Raw genomic sequence first — 16,776 nt, forward strand, 5'->3', positions numbered from 1 at the left:
AGAGCTCTGCTAGTGTACCATATACGGCACAACAGGGCTCACATGGATTCTCCTCACCCGCTCACTCTTCCCATTAATTCATTCTCGCCTATGCTCATGTGATGAAAACAGTCTTTCTCTTCTGCGTGTAGCATTCCTGCAACTATTTTCTGTAGTGCCAGCGTGGTGGTCATGAACCACCTTAGTTTGCCCCTGGTTATCTGTTTGTAAAATAGGTTTACTGGCTATTTCAACTGGGAGGTTGAAAGTTGAGCCTCAGGGAGGTCCTCTCCCTATATTTGCATGTGTGCAATCCCCATAGCATACAGAGGGTTCTTAAAGTGGTTTAGACAGCATGAGTCCAATTGAAACATACTGTACTTGTTTCCATGGTCTAAGTTTTTAGTGGCAAGGCAAAAAAGATCTTGGAGCCAGCTAGCCTGAGACAGATTCTCTTAGAAGGAAAATTACTTTCCCAGAGTGAAAGCTATGTATTCAGATCCTAATGATGAGACAGTGAGGAATTAGAAGAAAGCTCTACATTTGATTTTGAGTAGGGAAGAAGTTCTGTGAGTCTGAGGAGAGAGAGAAGGCTGGGGTGAGGGTAAACAAGCAGGAGGTAAGGAGGAGGGCCAGGAGAACTTGAAGTTCAGGATACAAATGCCTCCATATCCCTATGTCTTGCTGCCAGTGTTCCTGCAACCTTTCCAGGGTTTGATTAATTCCTGAGGAGCAGGAGAGAGAGAGACACACACAGAGACAGAGACAGAGACAGAGACAGAGAGACAGAGAGAGAATAGGTTCAGCAAAGGAGTGTCACAAGATTTAATGTACATATTAGGTTCCTTCCTCTGTTGAGGGGAGGTTCGTTTATTCCACACTCCACAGAATCTTGGATAACTGGACTTCCTCAATACCAGAACTACTGCTGTATAACAGAGGGCAGAGAGTAAACCCTCTTTTCAGGCAAGACTGGAGTGGCGTGAGATTACCGCAAGGCACACTTTCAAGTCATTTTAAGGCTCTTATTTGGGAGGGAGGGGTGGCGGGGGGAGACTGATTCTCCTGGACTTGGAAGACTCCAAATGCTTTCCAACGCTGGAGCTCTGTGTCATTCCTCCCGGACATCTAAGCTTGGCTATCCTGGTTTCACCGAGTTTTATAAAAGCAGATCATGATCTGCCTAGATAATGAGCTGTAAGGGCTCTGGAGCTTTGAAACCAGATCAACTTGGACTCTTGACTTTTGATACTGCACATGCTGCAAGTGTCAGCCAGCCCGGGAGGGGGCAGCAAAATCCAGCCTGGATTTAGGAGCAGCTCTCTAGGCGGGTGAGCAGTAAGTTCCTGGGAAGGGCTCGATAAAGTGACCGCACATGCGCGCTGTGGGCCTGGCCTGGCCCCTGTCCCGGGATAGAAAGGGTGAATCGCACCGCGGGGGTGCGGCTGCGTTGAGATTGCTTCCGGAATGAGGTACTGAGCTTGCGTGTCGCTCTTTCTGCCCCCTCCACTGTTTCTCTCTTTAGCCACAGTTGAGGCTCAGGACAGCAGGTGTTATATATATTCATTCCCACAGTGCTGACTTCCCTGCCCTAGGCTGTCTTGCTAAGGTGCAGAAATAAAAGGGACTTTGCTGTCCCTCCCTACCCAATGGCCTTCTAGTGCTGGAATCTTGGTGAAGGTTGCAGAGTGAGCTCATGAATTCCAATGTCTCAGAATCTTGCAGATGTAGCTGGGAAATGTCTTCATGTCCAGGGACCTCAAGGGATCATAATAGTTAAAGCTATTATGCTGAGGCATGTGAAAATGCACATGCTAAGTTAGAGCGGTTAAAGGCTGTGCCTAGTTTTCACATTCATACATAGTTGTACCTGTTTGAAGCCAGAAGTCCCCTCCCCTGCCTTAGGCTAGGACACAGGATCAGATCGGGACACTCCCCTTTTCTCCCAGGGCACTGGGCAGATGTTAAGTATCATTAATGCACTGGTAAAAATCAGTAATACGTGTTAACAATAACTCCTTCAGGTTCTTGCTGGAGGCACACCTTCTCTTGTTCGTGCTCCTGGGAATAAGCAAAGTCCTAGATGTCTCTTGCTGCCCTGGCTGCCTTACCCAAAAGCACGGTGCCTTTATCTCATTACTCTCATTTTGAACTCTCTCCAAATGCCTTGAGGAGACTGCACTAACATTGTAGCAACCATTTTCACCGAAGCCAGAGCGGAAGCACCTCCCGTTTGTGACCCAGCAGAAGCTATGGCTGGGGGCCTTTATTTGCATACGAGGCTTGCTGTGTTGTACAAACACCCCTCTTACATATAAACGTGTCGTTCAGTGCTCTTGGTGATTTATCTGGGAGATATACTCATGTGCCGTGCCCGCTCGTTTTTGAAATATTAGGCTCAGCAAAAGGCTTCTCCTTGAGCGGTGCTTTATTTTTTATAAACAATTTTTTATTAGATATTTTCTTCATTTACATTTCAAATGCTATCGCCAAAGTCCACTATGCCCTCCCCCAGCCCTGCGCCCCAACCCACCCACTCCTGCTTCCTGGCCCTGGCATTCCCCTGTACTGGGGCATATGAGCTTCTCAAGAACAAGGGCCTCTACTCCCATTGATGGCCGACTAGGCTGTCCTCTGCTATATATGCAGCTAGAGACACAGCTCTGGGGGGAGGGGTACTGGTTAGTTCAGATTGTTGATCCTCCTATAGGGTTGCAGACCCCTTTAGCTCCTTGGGTACTTTCTCTAGCTCCTTTTGGGGGCTCTGTGTTCCATCCAATAGATGACTGTGAGCATCCACTTCTGTATTTGCCAGGCACTTGCATAGCTTCACAAGAGAGAGCTATATCAGGGTCCTGTCAGCAAAATCTTTCTGGCATATGCAATAGTGTCTGGGTTTGGAGGCTGATTATGGGATGGATCCCTGGGTGGGCAGTCTCTGGATGGTCCATCCTTTTGTCTCAGCTCTAAACTTTGTCTCTGTAACTCCTTCCATAGGTATTTTGTTCCCCCTTCTAAGAAGGAACAAAATATCCACACTTTGGTCTTCCTTCTTCTTGAGTTTCATGTGTTTTGCAAATTGGATCTTGGGTATCCTAAGTTTCTGGCCTAATATCCACTTATCAGTGAGTGCATATCATGTGGGTTCTTTTGTGATTGGGTTACCTCACTAAGGATGATATCCTCCAGATGCATCCATTTGCCTAAGATTTCATGAATTCATTGTTTTTTAATTGCTGAGTAGTACTCCATTGTGTAAATGTACCACATTTTCTGTATCCATTCCTCTGTTGAGGGACATCTGGATTCTTTCCAGCTTATGGCTATTATAAATAAGGCTGCTGTGAACATAGTGGAGGATGTGTCCTTATTACAAGTTGGAACATCTTCTAGGTATATGCCCAGGAGAGGTATTGCTGGACCTACTATGTCCAATTTTCTGAGGAACCGCCAAACTGATTTCCAGAGTGGTTGTACCAGTTTGCAATCCCACCAACAATGGAGCAGTGTTCCTCTTTCTCCACATCCTCGCCAGCATCTGCTGTCACCTGAATTTTTTATCTTAGCCATTCTGACTGGTGTGAAGTGGAACCTCAGGGTTGTTTTGATTTGCATTTCCTTGATGATTAAGAATGTTGAACATTTTTTCAGGTGCTTCTCAGCCATTCGGTATTTCTCAGTTGAGAATTCTTTGTTTAGCTCTGTACCGCATTTTTTTAATAGAGTTATTTGATTTTCTGGAGTCCATCTTCTTGAGTCTTTTATATATATATGACTTTAGTCCCCTATCTGATTTAGGATTGGTAAAGATCCTTTCCCAATCTGTTGGTGACCATTTTGTCTTATTGACAGTGTCTTTTGCCTTACAGAAGCTTTGCAATTTTATGAGGTCCCATTTGGTGTTCTGTTCAGGAATTTTTCCCCTGTGCCCATATCTTTGAGGCTTTCCCCCACTTTCTCCACTATAAATTTCAGTGACTCTGGTTTTATGTGGAGTTCCTTGATCCACGTAGACTTGAGCTTTGTACAGGGAGATAAGAATGGATCAATTCCCATTCTTCTACATGATAACCGCTAGTTGAGCCAGCACCATTTGTTGAAAATGCTGTCTTTTTTTCCACTGGATGGTTTTAGTTCCCATGTCAGAGATCAAGTGACTGTAGGTGTGTGGGTTCATTTCTGGGTCTTCAATTCTATTCCATTAATCTACTTGTCTGTAGCTGTACCAGTAGCATGCAGTTTTTATCACAATTGCTCAGTAATACAGCTTGAGGTCAGGCATGGTGATTCCACCAGAGGTTCTTTTATCGAGAAGAGTTCTTGCTATCCTAGGTTTTTTGTTAATCCAGATGAATTTGCAGATTGTTCTTTCTAATTCGTTGAAGAATTGAGTTGGAATTTTGATGGGGATTGCATTGAATCTGTAGATTGTTTTCAGCAAGATAGCCATTTTTACTATATTTATCCTGCCAATCCATGAGCTTGGGAGATCTTCCCATCTTCTGAGATCTTCTTTGATTTCTTTCTTCAGAGACTTAAAGTTCTTATCATACAGATCTTTCACTTCCTTAGTTAGAGTCACACCAAGGTATTTTATATTATTTGTGACTACTGTGAAGGGTGTTGCTTCCCTAATTTCTTTCTCAGCCTGTTTATCCTTTGTGTATAGAAAGGACATTGATTTGTTTGAGTTAATTTTATATCCAGCTACTTCACTTTCACTTTCTTAGTTAGAGTCACACCAAGGTATTTTATATTATTTGTGACTATTGTGAAGGGTGTTGTTTCCCTAATTTCTTTCTCAGCCTGTTTATCCTTTGTGTATAGAAAGGACATTGATTTGTTTGAGTTAATTTTATATCCAGCTACTTCACTGAAGCTGTTCATCAGGTTTAGGGGTTCTCTGGTGGAATTTTTAGAATCACCTATATATACTATTATATCATCTGCAAATAGTGATATTTTGACTTCTTCCTTTCCAATTTGCATCCCCTTGATCTCCTTTTGTTTTCTAATTGCTCTGGCTAGGACTTCGAGTACTATATTGAATAGGTAGAGAGAAAGTGGGCAGCCTTGTCTAGTCCCCGATTTTAGTGGGATTGCTTCCAGCTTCTCTCCATTTACTTTGATGTTGGCTACTGGTTTGCTGTATATTGCTTTTATTATGTTTAGGTATGGGCCATGATTTCCTGTCTCTCCAAGATTTTTATCATGAATGGGTGTTGGATTTTGTCAAATGCTTTCTCAGCATCTAACGAGATGATCATATGGTTTTTGTCTTTGAGTTTTTTTTATATGGTGGATTACATTGATGGATTTCTGTATATTAAACCATCCCTGCATCCCTGGAATGAAGCCTACCTGGTCAAGATGGATGATAGTTTTGATGCGTTCTTGGATTCGGTTAGCGAAAATTTTATTGAGGATCTTTGCATCGATATTCATAAGGGAAACTGGTCTGAAGTTCTCTATCTTTGTTGGGGTTTTATGTGGTTTAGGTATCAGAGTAACTGTGGCTTCATAGAATGAATTGGGTAGAGTAACTTCTGTTTCTCTTTTGTGGAATAGTTTGAGGACAATTGGAATTAGGTCTTCTATGAAGGTCTGATAGAACTCTGCACTATGCCCATCTGGTCCTGGACTTTTTTTTATTAGGAGACTATTAATGACTGCTTCTATTTCTTTAGGGGATATGGGACTGTTTTGGTCATTAATCTGATCCTGATTTAGCTTTGGTACCTGGTATCTGTCTAGAAAATTGTCCATTTCATCCAGGTTTTCCAGTTTTGTTGAGTATAGCCTTTTGAAGTAGGAACTGATGATGTTTTGGATTTCCTCAGGTTCTGTTGTTATGTCTCCCTTTTAATTTCTGGTTATGTTAATTAGGATACTCTCCCTGTGCCCTCTAATTAGTCTGGCTAAGGATTTATCTGTCTTGTTGATTTTTCTCAAAGAACCAGCTCCTGGTTTGGTTGATTTTTTTAAAAAGATTTATTTATTTATTTATTTATTATATGTAAGTACACTATAGCTGTCCTCAGACACTCCAGAAGAGGGAGTCAGATCTTGTTATGGATGGTTGTGAGCCACCATGTGGTTGCTGGGATTTGAACTCCTGACCTTAGGAAGAGCAGTCGGGTGCTCTTACCCACTGAGCCATCTCACCAGCCCTTGGTTGATTCTTTGAATGGTTCTTTTTGTTTCCATTTGGTTGATTTCAGCTCTGAATTTGATTATTTCCTGCCATCTACTCCTCTTGGGTGAATTTGCTTCCTTTTGTTCTAGACCTTTTAGGTGTGCTAACAAGGTGCTAGTGTATGCTCTCTCTAGTTTCTTTTTGGAGTCACTCAGAGCTATGAATTTTCATCTTAGGACTGCTTTCATTGTGTCCAATAAGTTTGGGTATACTGTGTCTTCATTTTCATTAAACTCTAAAAAGTCTTTAATTTCTTTCTTTATTTCTTCCTTGACCAAGGTATCATTGAGTAGAGTATTGTTCAGCTTCCACGTGAATGATAGCTTTCTCTTATTTATGCTGTTATTGAATATCAGCCTTAGTCCATGATGATCTGATAGGATGCATTGGACAATTTCAATACTTTTGTATGTGTTGAGGCCTGTTTTGTGACCAATTATATGGTCAATTTTGGAGAAGGTGCCAAGAGGTGCTGAAAAGAAGGTATATCCTTTTGTTTTATGATAAAATGTTCTGTAGATATCTATTAAATCCATTTGTTTCATAAGTTCTGTTAGTTTCAATGTGTCTCTGTTTAGTTTATGTTTCTAGGATCTGTCCATTGATGAGAGTGGGGTGATAAAGTCTCCCACTATTATTGTGTGTGGTGCAATGTGTGCTTTGAGCTTTAGTAAAGTTTCTTTAATGAATGTCGCTGCCCTTGCTTTTGGAGCATAGATATTCAGAATTGAGAGTTCATCTTGGAAGATTTTTACCTTTGATGAATATGAAGTGCACCTCCTTGTCTTTTTTGATAACTTTGGGTTGGAAGTAGATTTTGTTTGATATTAGAACGGTTACTCCAGATTGTTTCTTCGGATCATTTGCTTGGAAAATTGTTTTCCAGCCTTTTACTCTGAGGTAGTGTCTGTCTTTTCCCTGAGGTGGGTTTTCTGTCAGTAGCTAAAAGTTGGGTCCTGTTTATGTAGCCAGTCTGTTAGTCTATGTCTTTTTATTGGCAAATTGAGTCCATTGATATTCAGAGATATTAAGGAAAAGTAATTGTTGCTTCTTGTTATTTTTGTTGTTAGAGTTAGTATTCTGTTTTTGTGGCTGTCTTCTTTTACGTTTGTTGAAGGATTACTTTCTTGCTTTTTCTAGGGCATAATTTTCGCCCTTGTGTTGGTGTTTTCCCTTTATTATTCTTTGAAGGGCTGGATTTGTGGAAAGATATTGTGTGAATTTGGTTTTGTCATGGAAAACTTTGGTTTCTCTATCTATGGTAATTGAGAGTTTTGCTAGGTATAGTAGCCTGGACTGGTATTTGTGTTCTCTTAGTTACTGTATAACATCTGTCCAGGACCTTCTGGCTTTCATAGTCTCTGGTGAGAAGTCTGGTGTAATTCTGATAGGCCTGCCTTTATATGTTACTTGACCTTTTTCCCTTACTGCTTTTAATATTCTGTCTTTATTTAGTGCATTTGTTGTTCTGATTATTATGTGTCGGGAGGAATTTCTTTTCTGGTCCAGTCTATTTGGGGTTCTGTAGGCTTCTTGTATGTTCATGGGCATCTCTTTCTTTAGGTTAGGGAAGTTTTCTTCTATCATTTTGTTGAAGATATTTACTGGCCCTTTAAGTTGAAAATCTTCATTCTCATCTATACCTATTATTCTTAGGTTTGGTCTTCTATTGTCTTCTGGATTTCCTGGATTTTTGGGGGTTAGGATTTTTTTGCATTTTGTATTTTCTTTGATTGTTGTGTCCATGATCTCTATGGAATCTTCTCCACCTGAGATTCTCTCTTTTATCTCTTGTATTCTGTTGCTGATGATCACGTCTGTGGTTCCTGATTTCTTTTCTAGGGTTTCTATCTCCAGAGTTGTCTCCCTTTGGGTTTTATTCATTGTTTTTACTTCTATTTTTAGATCTTGGATGGTTTTGCTCAATTCCATCACCTGTTTTGTTGTGTTTTCATGTAATTCTTTGAGGGATTTTTGTGCTTCCTTTTTAAGGACTTCTACCTGCTTAGCAGTGTTCTCCTGTATTTCTTTAAGTGAGTTTTAATGTCCTTAAAATTCTCTACCAGCATCATGAGATATGATTTTAAATCTGAATCTTCTTTTTCGGGTGTTTTGTGGTTTCCAGGACTCGCTGTGGTGGGCGTAATGGGTTCTGATGGTGCCGAGTGGTCTTGGTTTCTGTTAGTAAGATTCTTATGTTTGCCTTTTGCCATGTGGTAATCTCTGGTGTTAGATGTTCTAGCTGTCTCTGTCTGGAGCTTGTTCCTCCTGTGATTCTGTTAGCCTGTGTCAGCAATCCTGGGAGTCCAACTCTCTCCTGAGTCCCAGTGGTCAGAGCACTCTCTGTAGGCAAGCTTTCCTCTTGCAGGGAAGGTACACATAAGTTTGGAGCTCAGATCCACCTTCTGAGTCCCAGGGTCAGAGCTCTCCCTGGAGGCCTACTCTCCTCTGGCAGGGAAGATGCCCAAGAGTCTGGGTCTCAGCTCTGCCTCCTGGCTGAGGATGAAGGCCCGAAGGGACCCTGTCCAAGAAGCTCTTTTGCATGTGGCCCACTTGCTCTCCTGTGTAGACTGGTTTCAGTGATCCCAAGATCCTGAGTGTGCTAGGGCCCACTGAGTTCGTGCCCAATATGGTGCAGGGATGGAGCCACCAGAACGAATCCCAGCCACTGATTGGGCAGGTTTCCTTTGTCCCTATTACTGCAGTGATCCCAAGATCCTGGCTGTGCTAGGGCCCACTGAGTTTGCACCCAAGATGGCACAGGGCTGCCACTCACCAGAATGATCCCCAGCCCCTGGTTGGGCGGGTTTCCTTTGTCCCTGTTCCTGCTGGCACAAGACCCTCCAGGTTGTTTTGGAACAGATGTTGCCTTCCACTCACCAGTGATCTCAAGATCCTGGGTGTTTTAGGGCACCTGCTGTGTGGAGAATCCTCTGGGGACCTTGTGACCCTCCTCGGAGTTCGTGCCCAAGATGGTGAGGGGCTGGCTTGCTCTAACTGGTTTAAACTCTTAGTCATGTCTCCTGCTCAACCAGCCACCTTTCCTTTCCTTCTGCTTCCTCTCTCTCTCTCTCCCTTTCCCTCTCCCTCTCCCTCTCCCTCTCCCTCTCCCTCTCCCTCTCCCTCTCCCTCTCCCTCTCCCTCTCCCTCTCCCTCTCCCTCTCCCTCTCCCTCTCCCTCTCCCTCTCTCTCTCTCTCTCTCTCTCTCTCTCTCTCTCTCTGATACAGGGTTTTGCTCTGCAACCCTGGCTGCACTGGAACTCAATCTGTAGATGAGGCTAACTTCAAAGATCCATCCACCTCTGCCTCCCAATTGCTGGGATTAAAGGCATGCACCACCACCTGGCCTCAACTCCATTTTCTTAATTAGACACATACCGTTATTGTATCCTTCCATTCAGTTGGTGGTTTTTGGGTTGTCAGAGTTCTGCAGTGTACACTTGTTGATTTCTCCTTCTGTATGATGTGGCTGAAAAGCTGCTCACCAAATGGCACCTGGGCATTAGCTGCTCTCCTCTGCCCTCCCTTTGCAGTCAACTGGCTGAAGGGCTCTGACTTGGAAAACATGGTAGAGGTCGTCCGTGGGTATCACGGAGCTCTAGAGGGCTCCAGGGTGGAGTGGAGAAGCCCTGACACGGCACTCAGTATGAGCATGAGCAGTTTGGTTCTCTGTAAGTGGAGTATGGGGGCTCTTGCCAGGGCAGTCATGTAAGGAGAGCTACTCCTTGATGCTATGCGTGAGGATTGTATATTACAGTCACAGAGAATCATTATCTCCCTTGGTCTCGTTTTCTCTTTACCCAGCAACACATTAATGTAACCTTTACCCTAGTTTTGGCCTGGCTCTCAACAGCCTCATTTTCAGAAATAGTAAGGAACATTCGGTAACGTATTTCTTAAGCTGAAACTTCATTTCCTTCCCTAACATGATCCTCAGGAAGTCCTGGGAGGCCTGGGTCCCTTGGCTCTTCATCCCTAACAGTTCTGTGCCTCAGGCATGTGAGGACTTCACTTTCCAGGCACGACTTCTGATCATGCCACACCCTGATAAGAAATGGCAGTACACTGTGTGACCTAAAGACAAGTGTTATACTTTATGAAGGTGTTATACTTCATAAAGTTACATTTTTTTGAGTTGCCCATTTTAAAATATGTGTTTTTAAAACATTTGAATCTCGGTAAAGAAGTCACACAATTTCTCAGAAATATGAGTGTTGGTAAAGCTAGTGTATTCTTGCTTTTATTAAAAACAAAAACAAAAACAAAACTCAACCCCTAAGAAAAATTCTTCTTAGAAAAAAGTAATCTTTACCTTTTAGTTGGTATGTAAAATAGTGAGTTTCGTTATAAGATTTTTCACACATATGTGTCCTTCTACATAGCTTATATTTCCCCTCACCATACTTCTCTGCTTCTCTTAACTGATCCCTTTCCTTTTCCAAACATAAATATGTATACATGTATATGTGTGTGTGTACAGCACTATATGTGTGTGAAGCATTATACATATATACATATATATATGTATATATATATATACACACAATACATATATGCATTTGCAGCACTATATATGTGTGTGTGTTCAGTACTATGTGTATATGCAGTACTATATATATGTGTGTGTGTATACACACACACACACCACACACACATACACATACACACACACACATATACATACACACACACAGAGTGCTGCGCTACATATATGTATATGTATATATATGTGTGTGTGTGTGTGTGTGTGTGTGTGTGTGTGTATACAACACTATATATCCTAAATGTTTTATAAAAGAGCTTCAGAAAAGGTAGCTGTTTTCCCCCAAGTCTTAGTTCTTGGGCCCCTGCCTTCAGTGAGCCTCTTACTTGTATTATCATGATGTACTTGTATTACCACGATGAGATTAGTCATGCCAGGAACTTTATAAAGGTTATGCCAGTAGCTCTCGGTTTTTGGGCTCTGACTCTTTGCTATATTCCACCTTCCATGCAGGTTGAGATAAAGGCTATCCAACTGCCTTGACTGGGCTTGATCAATATGTATGTTATATGGGATGAGCGAGTGAGCATGTACATGTGCCCACATGTATGACACATGCCTGTGCATGAGGCCAGAGGCTCCCCATGTGCTCCTTTCCTGCACTCCACATGCCCTGTTCTTTCCCGTTTCCTTGAGGCCCAGCACAAGCATTGCAAACACCACTGTCTGCAAAAGTGATTGATTGAAATAGAAGTGACTCCGAATCCCTTGGACTGCACTTCATTCGAGCAAGCCTCTTAGAAACCCAGTATCTCCATGTGTAAGATAAAAACGCTAAAAGGTGTCCTCTTATGTGATGTTTTTAGAGTAAAATGAAGGGGATTTGTGAATTCCCATTGTTTGTCTGATAATAAAGAACTATCGGGTCCCTTTTCTGTACCGTAACAAGAAGTCACACAGATCATTGTTGCTCTATTATACAATGAAATTCTAACAGTAGAGGCGGTGTACCAAGTCTAAAGAAGCAAGAGGGGTCTTGCCAGAGTCTGGCAATCAGGGGACCCCACTGATTAAAAGAAAAGAAAAGAAAAACAACCAACCAAGCAGAACACCAGGAAGCAGCAAGCACTGCACACTTTTTGCAGGCATGCTTCAGCCACTCAGTTGAATGGTTCTTGAGGCCCAGATTTTTGCCTTTGTCCAGGTTCTGACAAGTTTCTTGGGCCTTCCCTGCTGTGGGTCCCTCATCCTCTTTGCTTTTAGTGGTCACTGTGGATTTTCATATCTGTTGTCAGTTTTAGTGGGGTAGATATTACATTTAATATCATTACCATTCAGTTTCATTAACTGGCATGTAGAAATAATAGCAGCTTCATAGGTATAGCATGAGTAATAAAGACAGTGGATCAGGAGAAGGTCTTGAGGATGTTAGGAGGTTTTCAATGCATTTGAGTTCTCTGGTTCTTGCATTGCCCACTCACTCCCAAACAGGCGTGACCACAATGCTCACCTGTTAGCCTGCCAAGAGCATTTTAAACAAAGGTGATCTGGGATTGGTATATTTTAATCCATTTTCTGAAGACATTTGCTTAGGTCTGCTTGGATCTTTGTGCCCAAAGGCTGATCATTACAACCCCATTACATACTAACAGCCCTACTATGAACATCATATTAGCCAACGGCATCCCCTCTCCTGCTCCCCACTCTCCTGAAATGTCCATCATGTCCTTCATGTTCTTCCTTGAACACCTGGTAAACTGACTGCACACATTCCCTTAGTTTCTCCACAGTATGACCTCCATGGTCATATATATTCACAAGATGATCCTAGGAACCCCAGAACCCTGACTTTTCTTCATAAGAAACGACGTAAAAACACAATAGCCACTACCAACACCGATATTGCTTACTACCTGGCTTGTGTGGGTCTGACCCAGCCCAGTGTGTCTGTCAGGTCTACATCAGTCTAAGAAAGTGCTCTGCCTACATTTTAAAGGACAACCAAAGGCTTCTTCTGCCACTGTCTGGATCACCTATCTTAGACAACGCAGAGCCTCCTTTGAAACCAGAACACACTGGCAATTGAAATCCAAAGATCTTGATGCCTGTCCCAATGGACTTCTAGTTGGACAGAGAGTCTGCCCACTGAAAAATGTTTGTTAAATAAGAACCAGGTTTTCCTCTTGATTGTTCATTACACGTGACTACACAGAACTTCTGGCCAGACAGAGAAGTCTCTGCTACTGGCTGCAGTTCCAACCGAGGTGTCTTTGCCTCAGGATAGGTTGCAGATCAAGACCAACCTGTATCTTCATCAGTATTAGAGTGAGTTAAAGAAAAAAAAAAACAAAAACATAGGATTATATGATTAAGTAACCGTACTGTTACATCCAAATGTTGACTTACATCTAAGTGGAAACCTGGAACCTTCTCAGTTATGTAACTGTATAGTAATTTAGTCCATATACCAATGTTTAATAATGTGTATTAAATTACTAATCAATGTAACTTTACAATGGTGTCATTTCACCCTCTACAATCGTATCAGAAATCAAAGGTAGTTTTGTTTTCAGGGAAAAATAATGTGATAACTCTTTGATTTTTTTTCCTTAAATGTGGAATTCTATCTTAGTGCACCCCATCTTTTCCAGGGGAGAAAATTGTGTAACACTGTTTATAAGGTTAAAGTTAGTTATAGATCATCTGGGGCTGTTTTCCTTACCCCACAGCTACCTGGGAATGCAGTGCTGTCAATTCCACCAGAGGCCTCTCAATGGCACATAGATAGGTAGATAGATAGATAGATAGATAGATAGATAGATAGATAGATAGAAGGAAAGTTTAGCTGGTCCTTAGTATATGTGCCATGGCGGAGACACAAATTGTTCTTTTTTCGTTTTTCTTGGGCACTCCTCTGAGATGTGGCTGGAAGAAATTCTCAGTCTCTTACCTCCAATAACACACCTCCAAAGCCATGATGTCATCACAGACATAGGTCGGGTCATTGTAGCAGTGAACTACAGGAATGAGCAGATGTGTGCCCTTCCTCTTCCTTGTACTTTTTATGTCTATGATCAATTTCTATCCAGCTAAGACCAGGTTCTCAGTTTTCCTACCAAACTAAAGAATATTTCCCTTCACAGTGTATGCACAGATTCTGTTGTGTTGAAGAACTAAGCAAGCTGTGGGATGGTGAACAAGAACTCATGTACTGTTTTTGCTTTACAGTTTGAAGAGAAATATATTAAAACACTAAAAGACTTGAAAAGGTTAAAGAACCGTAAGAATTAATATCTAACTGCCTCTGAGCAGTGTCCTCAATATCAAGTTTAAATACTAGATTTTATCTACAAAATTGTAGCACATCATGAGATGGTAGAGGCAGCGGGTAGACAGTAAGAAGTGAGGACCCCTGAGGAGACCCAGCAGGGCTCTCAGAGCTTGAAAGGGATTTTCTCTGAGGACTTGAGGCAAGGGCTTTGAGGAGTTACTGAGGCTCCACCTCCAGGACCCCAGGAATGGGCTTTCATTTTTCCATGAACTAGAATTAGCTACACCAGCTTAGGATCCCACAGTACCTAGCACTTACTTACCTTGCATTTTCTAACAAGCTTTTAAACACAACTCCTCACTAATATTGTAGGTTGATAATGAAATAGTAACAGTCATTTGAAAGTCCAGGTGAAAGTATAGGAGGGAAGGGAAGGAAGGAGGGAGAGAAGGAGGAAGGAAGGGAAGGAACAAGAGAGGACAAAGAACATACCCATGGTGTTAGTTAAAGAGCATACAGAGGTGCTACCTAGGAATCCCTCCCTACCGACTGACCTCGAAGTAAGGAATGCCCTACGGCTTCCTTAACTTCTTCCTGAAAGACCCATGAAGATAAATTAAGTTAAAAACTACAGAGACCAACAGCATATCAAGATGTGGGAAACAACAATGCTAAATGTTAAAAAGAGGAAGAAAAAGTTTTAAAAAATAAGGGGCTCGTTTTAAAAGTGCTTGTTGATCTTGTAGGGGAACTAGGCTCGATTCCCAGTGCCCACAAAAGGCAGCCTGGAAACATTTGTAACTTCAGTTCTCGACCGTGAGATGCCCCTTTCTAACATCCATAGCTACCAGGCATGGGACACAGAGATATAAACAGGCAAAACACCCATTTAAAATAAATTAAAATGTAAAATAAGAAAAGGAAGGTGTACTGGCTAGTTTTGTGTCAACTTGACACAGCTGGGGTTATCACAGAGAAAGGAGCTTCAGTTGAGGAAATGCCTCCATGAGATCCAACTGTAAGGCATTTTCTCAATTAGTGATCAAGGGGGAAAGGCCCCTTGTGGGTGGGACCTTCTCTGGGCTGGTAGTCTTGGTTCTATAAGAGAGCAGGCTGAGCAAGCCAGGGGAGGCAAGCCAGTAAGGAACATCCCTCCATGACCTCTGTATCCGCTCCTGCTTCCTGACCTGCTTAAGTTCCAGTCCTGACTTCCTTGGTGATAAACAGCAGTATGGAAGTGTAAGCTGAATAAACCCTTTCCTCCCCAACTTGCTTCTTGGTCATGGTGTTTGTGTAGGAATAGAAACCCTGACTAAGACAGAAGGAAAGGAAGCAAAAACTAAAACTTGAAAGGCTTCCATTTGTGTTTTCTCCTATAGATTCAGTTATCATAACAAACATATCATAGACAATCCTCTCTTTTCTTTGCTTCGTCCAATAGATGGGAGTTTGATGTTCCAGCAAGTGCCCACGGTAGAGATCGACGGGATGAAACTGGTGCAGACCAGAGCCATTCCCAACTACATTGCCTCCAAATACAACCTTTATGGGAAGGACATGAAGGAGAGAGCCCTGTATAATGAGGTTCCTGTACTTAAGAACAGATACCATAAGAAGGTTATACGTCTTCTCTTGAGCATAACTGTGGTAGGGAGATCACAACCAGCTTCAGGCTGGACATTTGCACTGATATCAAAGTGGGAGACTCCTGTGGAAAGGGAGCAGTAAATTTGGTTGCCCTTAGAGAGTTGTGCCTATAGAGTAGGGCAGATACTCTACATGGGTATAGACATCTATAGACTGTAGACATCTCTATACATGGGTATAGAGATCCATGGTTAGAGGATAGGATAGAGCTCATGGAGTCCTGATTTCTCTTGCTTACTCTGTAGAGGCAAGACTCTTAGCAGTTTCATGGAAAGGTTAGACATGGAGTTACTACTAATCCAGAAATGGGATCTATCCAGGAGAAATGGCCATGCATCCTTGGCTATGCTTATATCAGAGTGTGCTGAGCTATATTGTTTATACTATTTTAAAAATTCAACAGGTGAATGGAAGAGGAGAGTGTTCTTCAGCCACAATGTATCATATCTGCAGGGGGGAGGCAGGGGAGGGCAAGGGGAGAACTAACTTGTGGGACAGCAGAGATAAACCTTGATATTTTATTATGTAAAAAAAAAAGACATAATACACCACCCATTGTACATTCTCTTTTGTTTAAAATGCCCAGAATTCTCAAATCCATAGAGACAGGAAGCAGATTAGAAGCAGTCTAGCACTGGGGGCAAGGGTTTGGAGCTTGGCTGCAAAGTCTACAGGTCCTCATACAGTGTCCTCTTGTGAGGCTATGCCAGGGTCTAGCAAACACAGAAGTGGATGCTCACAGTCAGCTATTACATGGATCACAGGGCCCCCAATGGACGAGCTAGAGAAAGTACCCAAGGAGCTAAAGGGATCTGCAATCCTATAAGTGGAACAACAATATGTACTAACCAGTACCCCCCAGAGCTCGTGTCTCTAGCTGCATATATAGCAGAAGATGGCCTAGTCGGCCATCAGTGGAAAGAGAGGCCCATTGGTCTTGCAAACTTTATATGCCTCAGTACAGGGGAATGCCAGGGCCAAGAAGTGGGAGTGGGTGGGTGGGGAGTGTGGGGAGAGGGTATGGGGGACTTTTGGGATAGCATTGGAAATGTAAATGAAGAAAATACCTAATTAAAAAAATAATAAAAATATATTACAAGGCCAGTGAAAAGGCCTGGTGGATAAACAAGCAAACAATCAAAAAAAAGAGTTCTGGGACTGGGGAGTGTTGTCCTTTGCAGCTTTGATGAACATATGGGA

General features: G+C 42.4%; 1 protein-coding gene across 2 annotated transcripts in view; it reads left to right on the forward strand.

Moving 5' to 3' along the window:
- Nucleotides 1-1,335: 1,335 nt before the first annotated feature.
- Tmem14a (transmembrane protein 14A) overlaps nucleotides 1,336-16,776 on the forward strand; it is a 63,732-nt gene continuing 48,291 nt past the window's right edge. Inside the window, exon 1 of one of the 2 annotated variants that reach the window (XM_006495579.2) lies at nucleotides 1,336-1,451. In XM_006495579.2, coding sequence (XP_006495642.1) covers nucleotides 1,447-1,451 — 5 coding nt within the window. In that variant the 5' untranslated portion in view covers nucleotides 1,336-1,446. The remainder of the gene's footprint in view (nucleotides 1,452-16,776) is intronic. The other variant, XM_006495581.2, reaches the window with a different exon arrangement.

This window comes from Mus musculus, chromosome 1 (assembly GCF_000001635.26).
Source record: "Mus musculus strain C57BL/6J chromosome 1, GRCm38.p6 C57BL/6J".
Classification (NCBI taxonomy): Eukaryota; Metazoa; Chordata; class Mammalia; order Rodentia; family Muridae; genus Mus; species Mus musculus.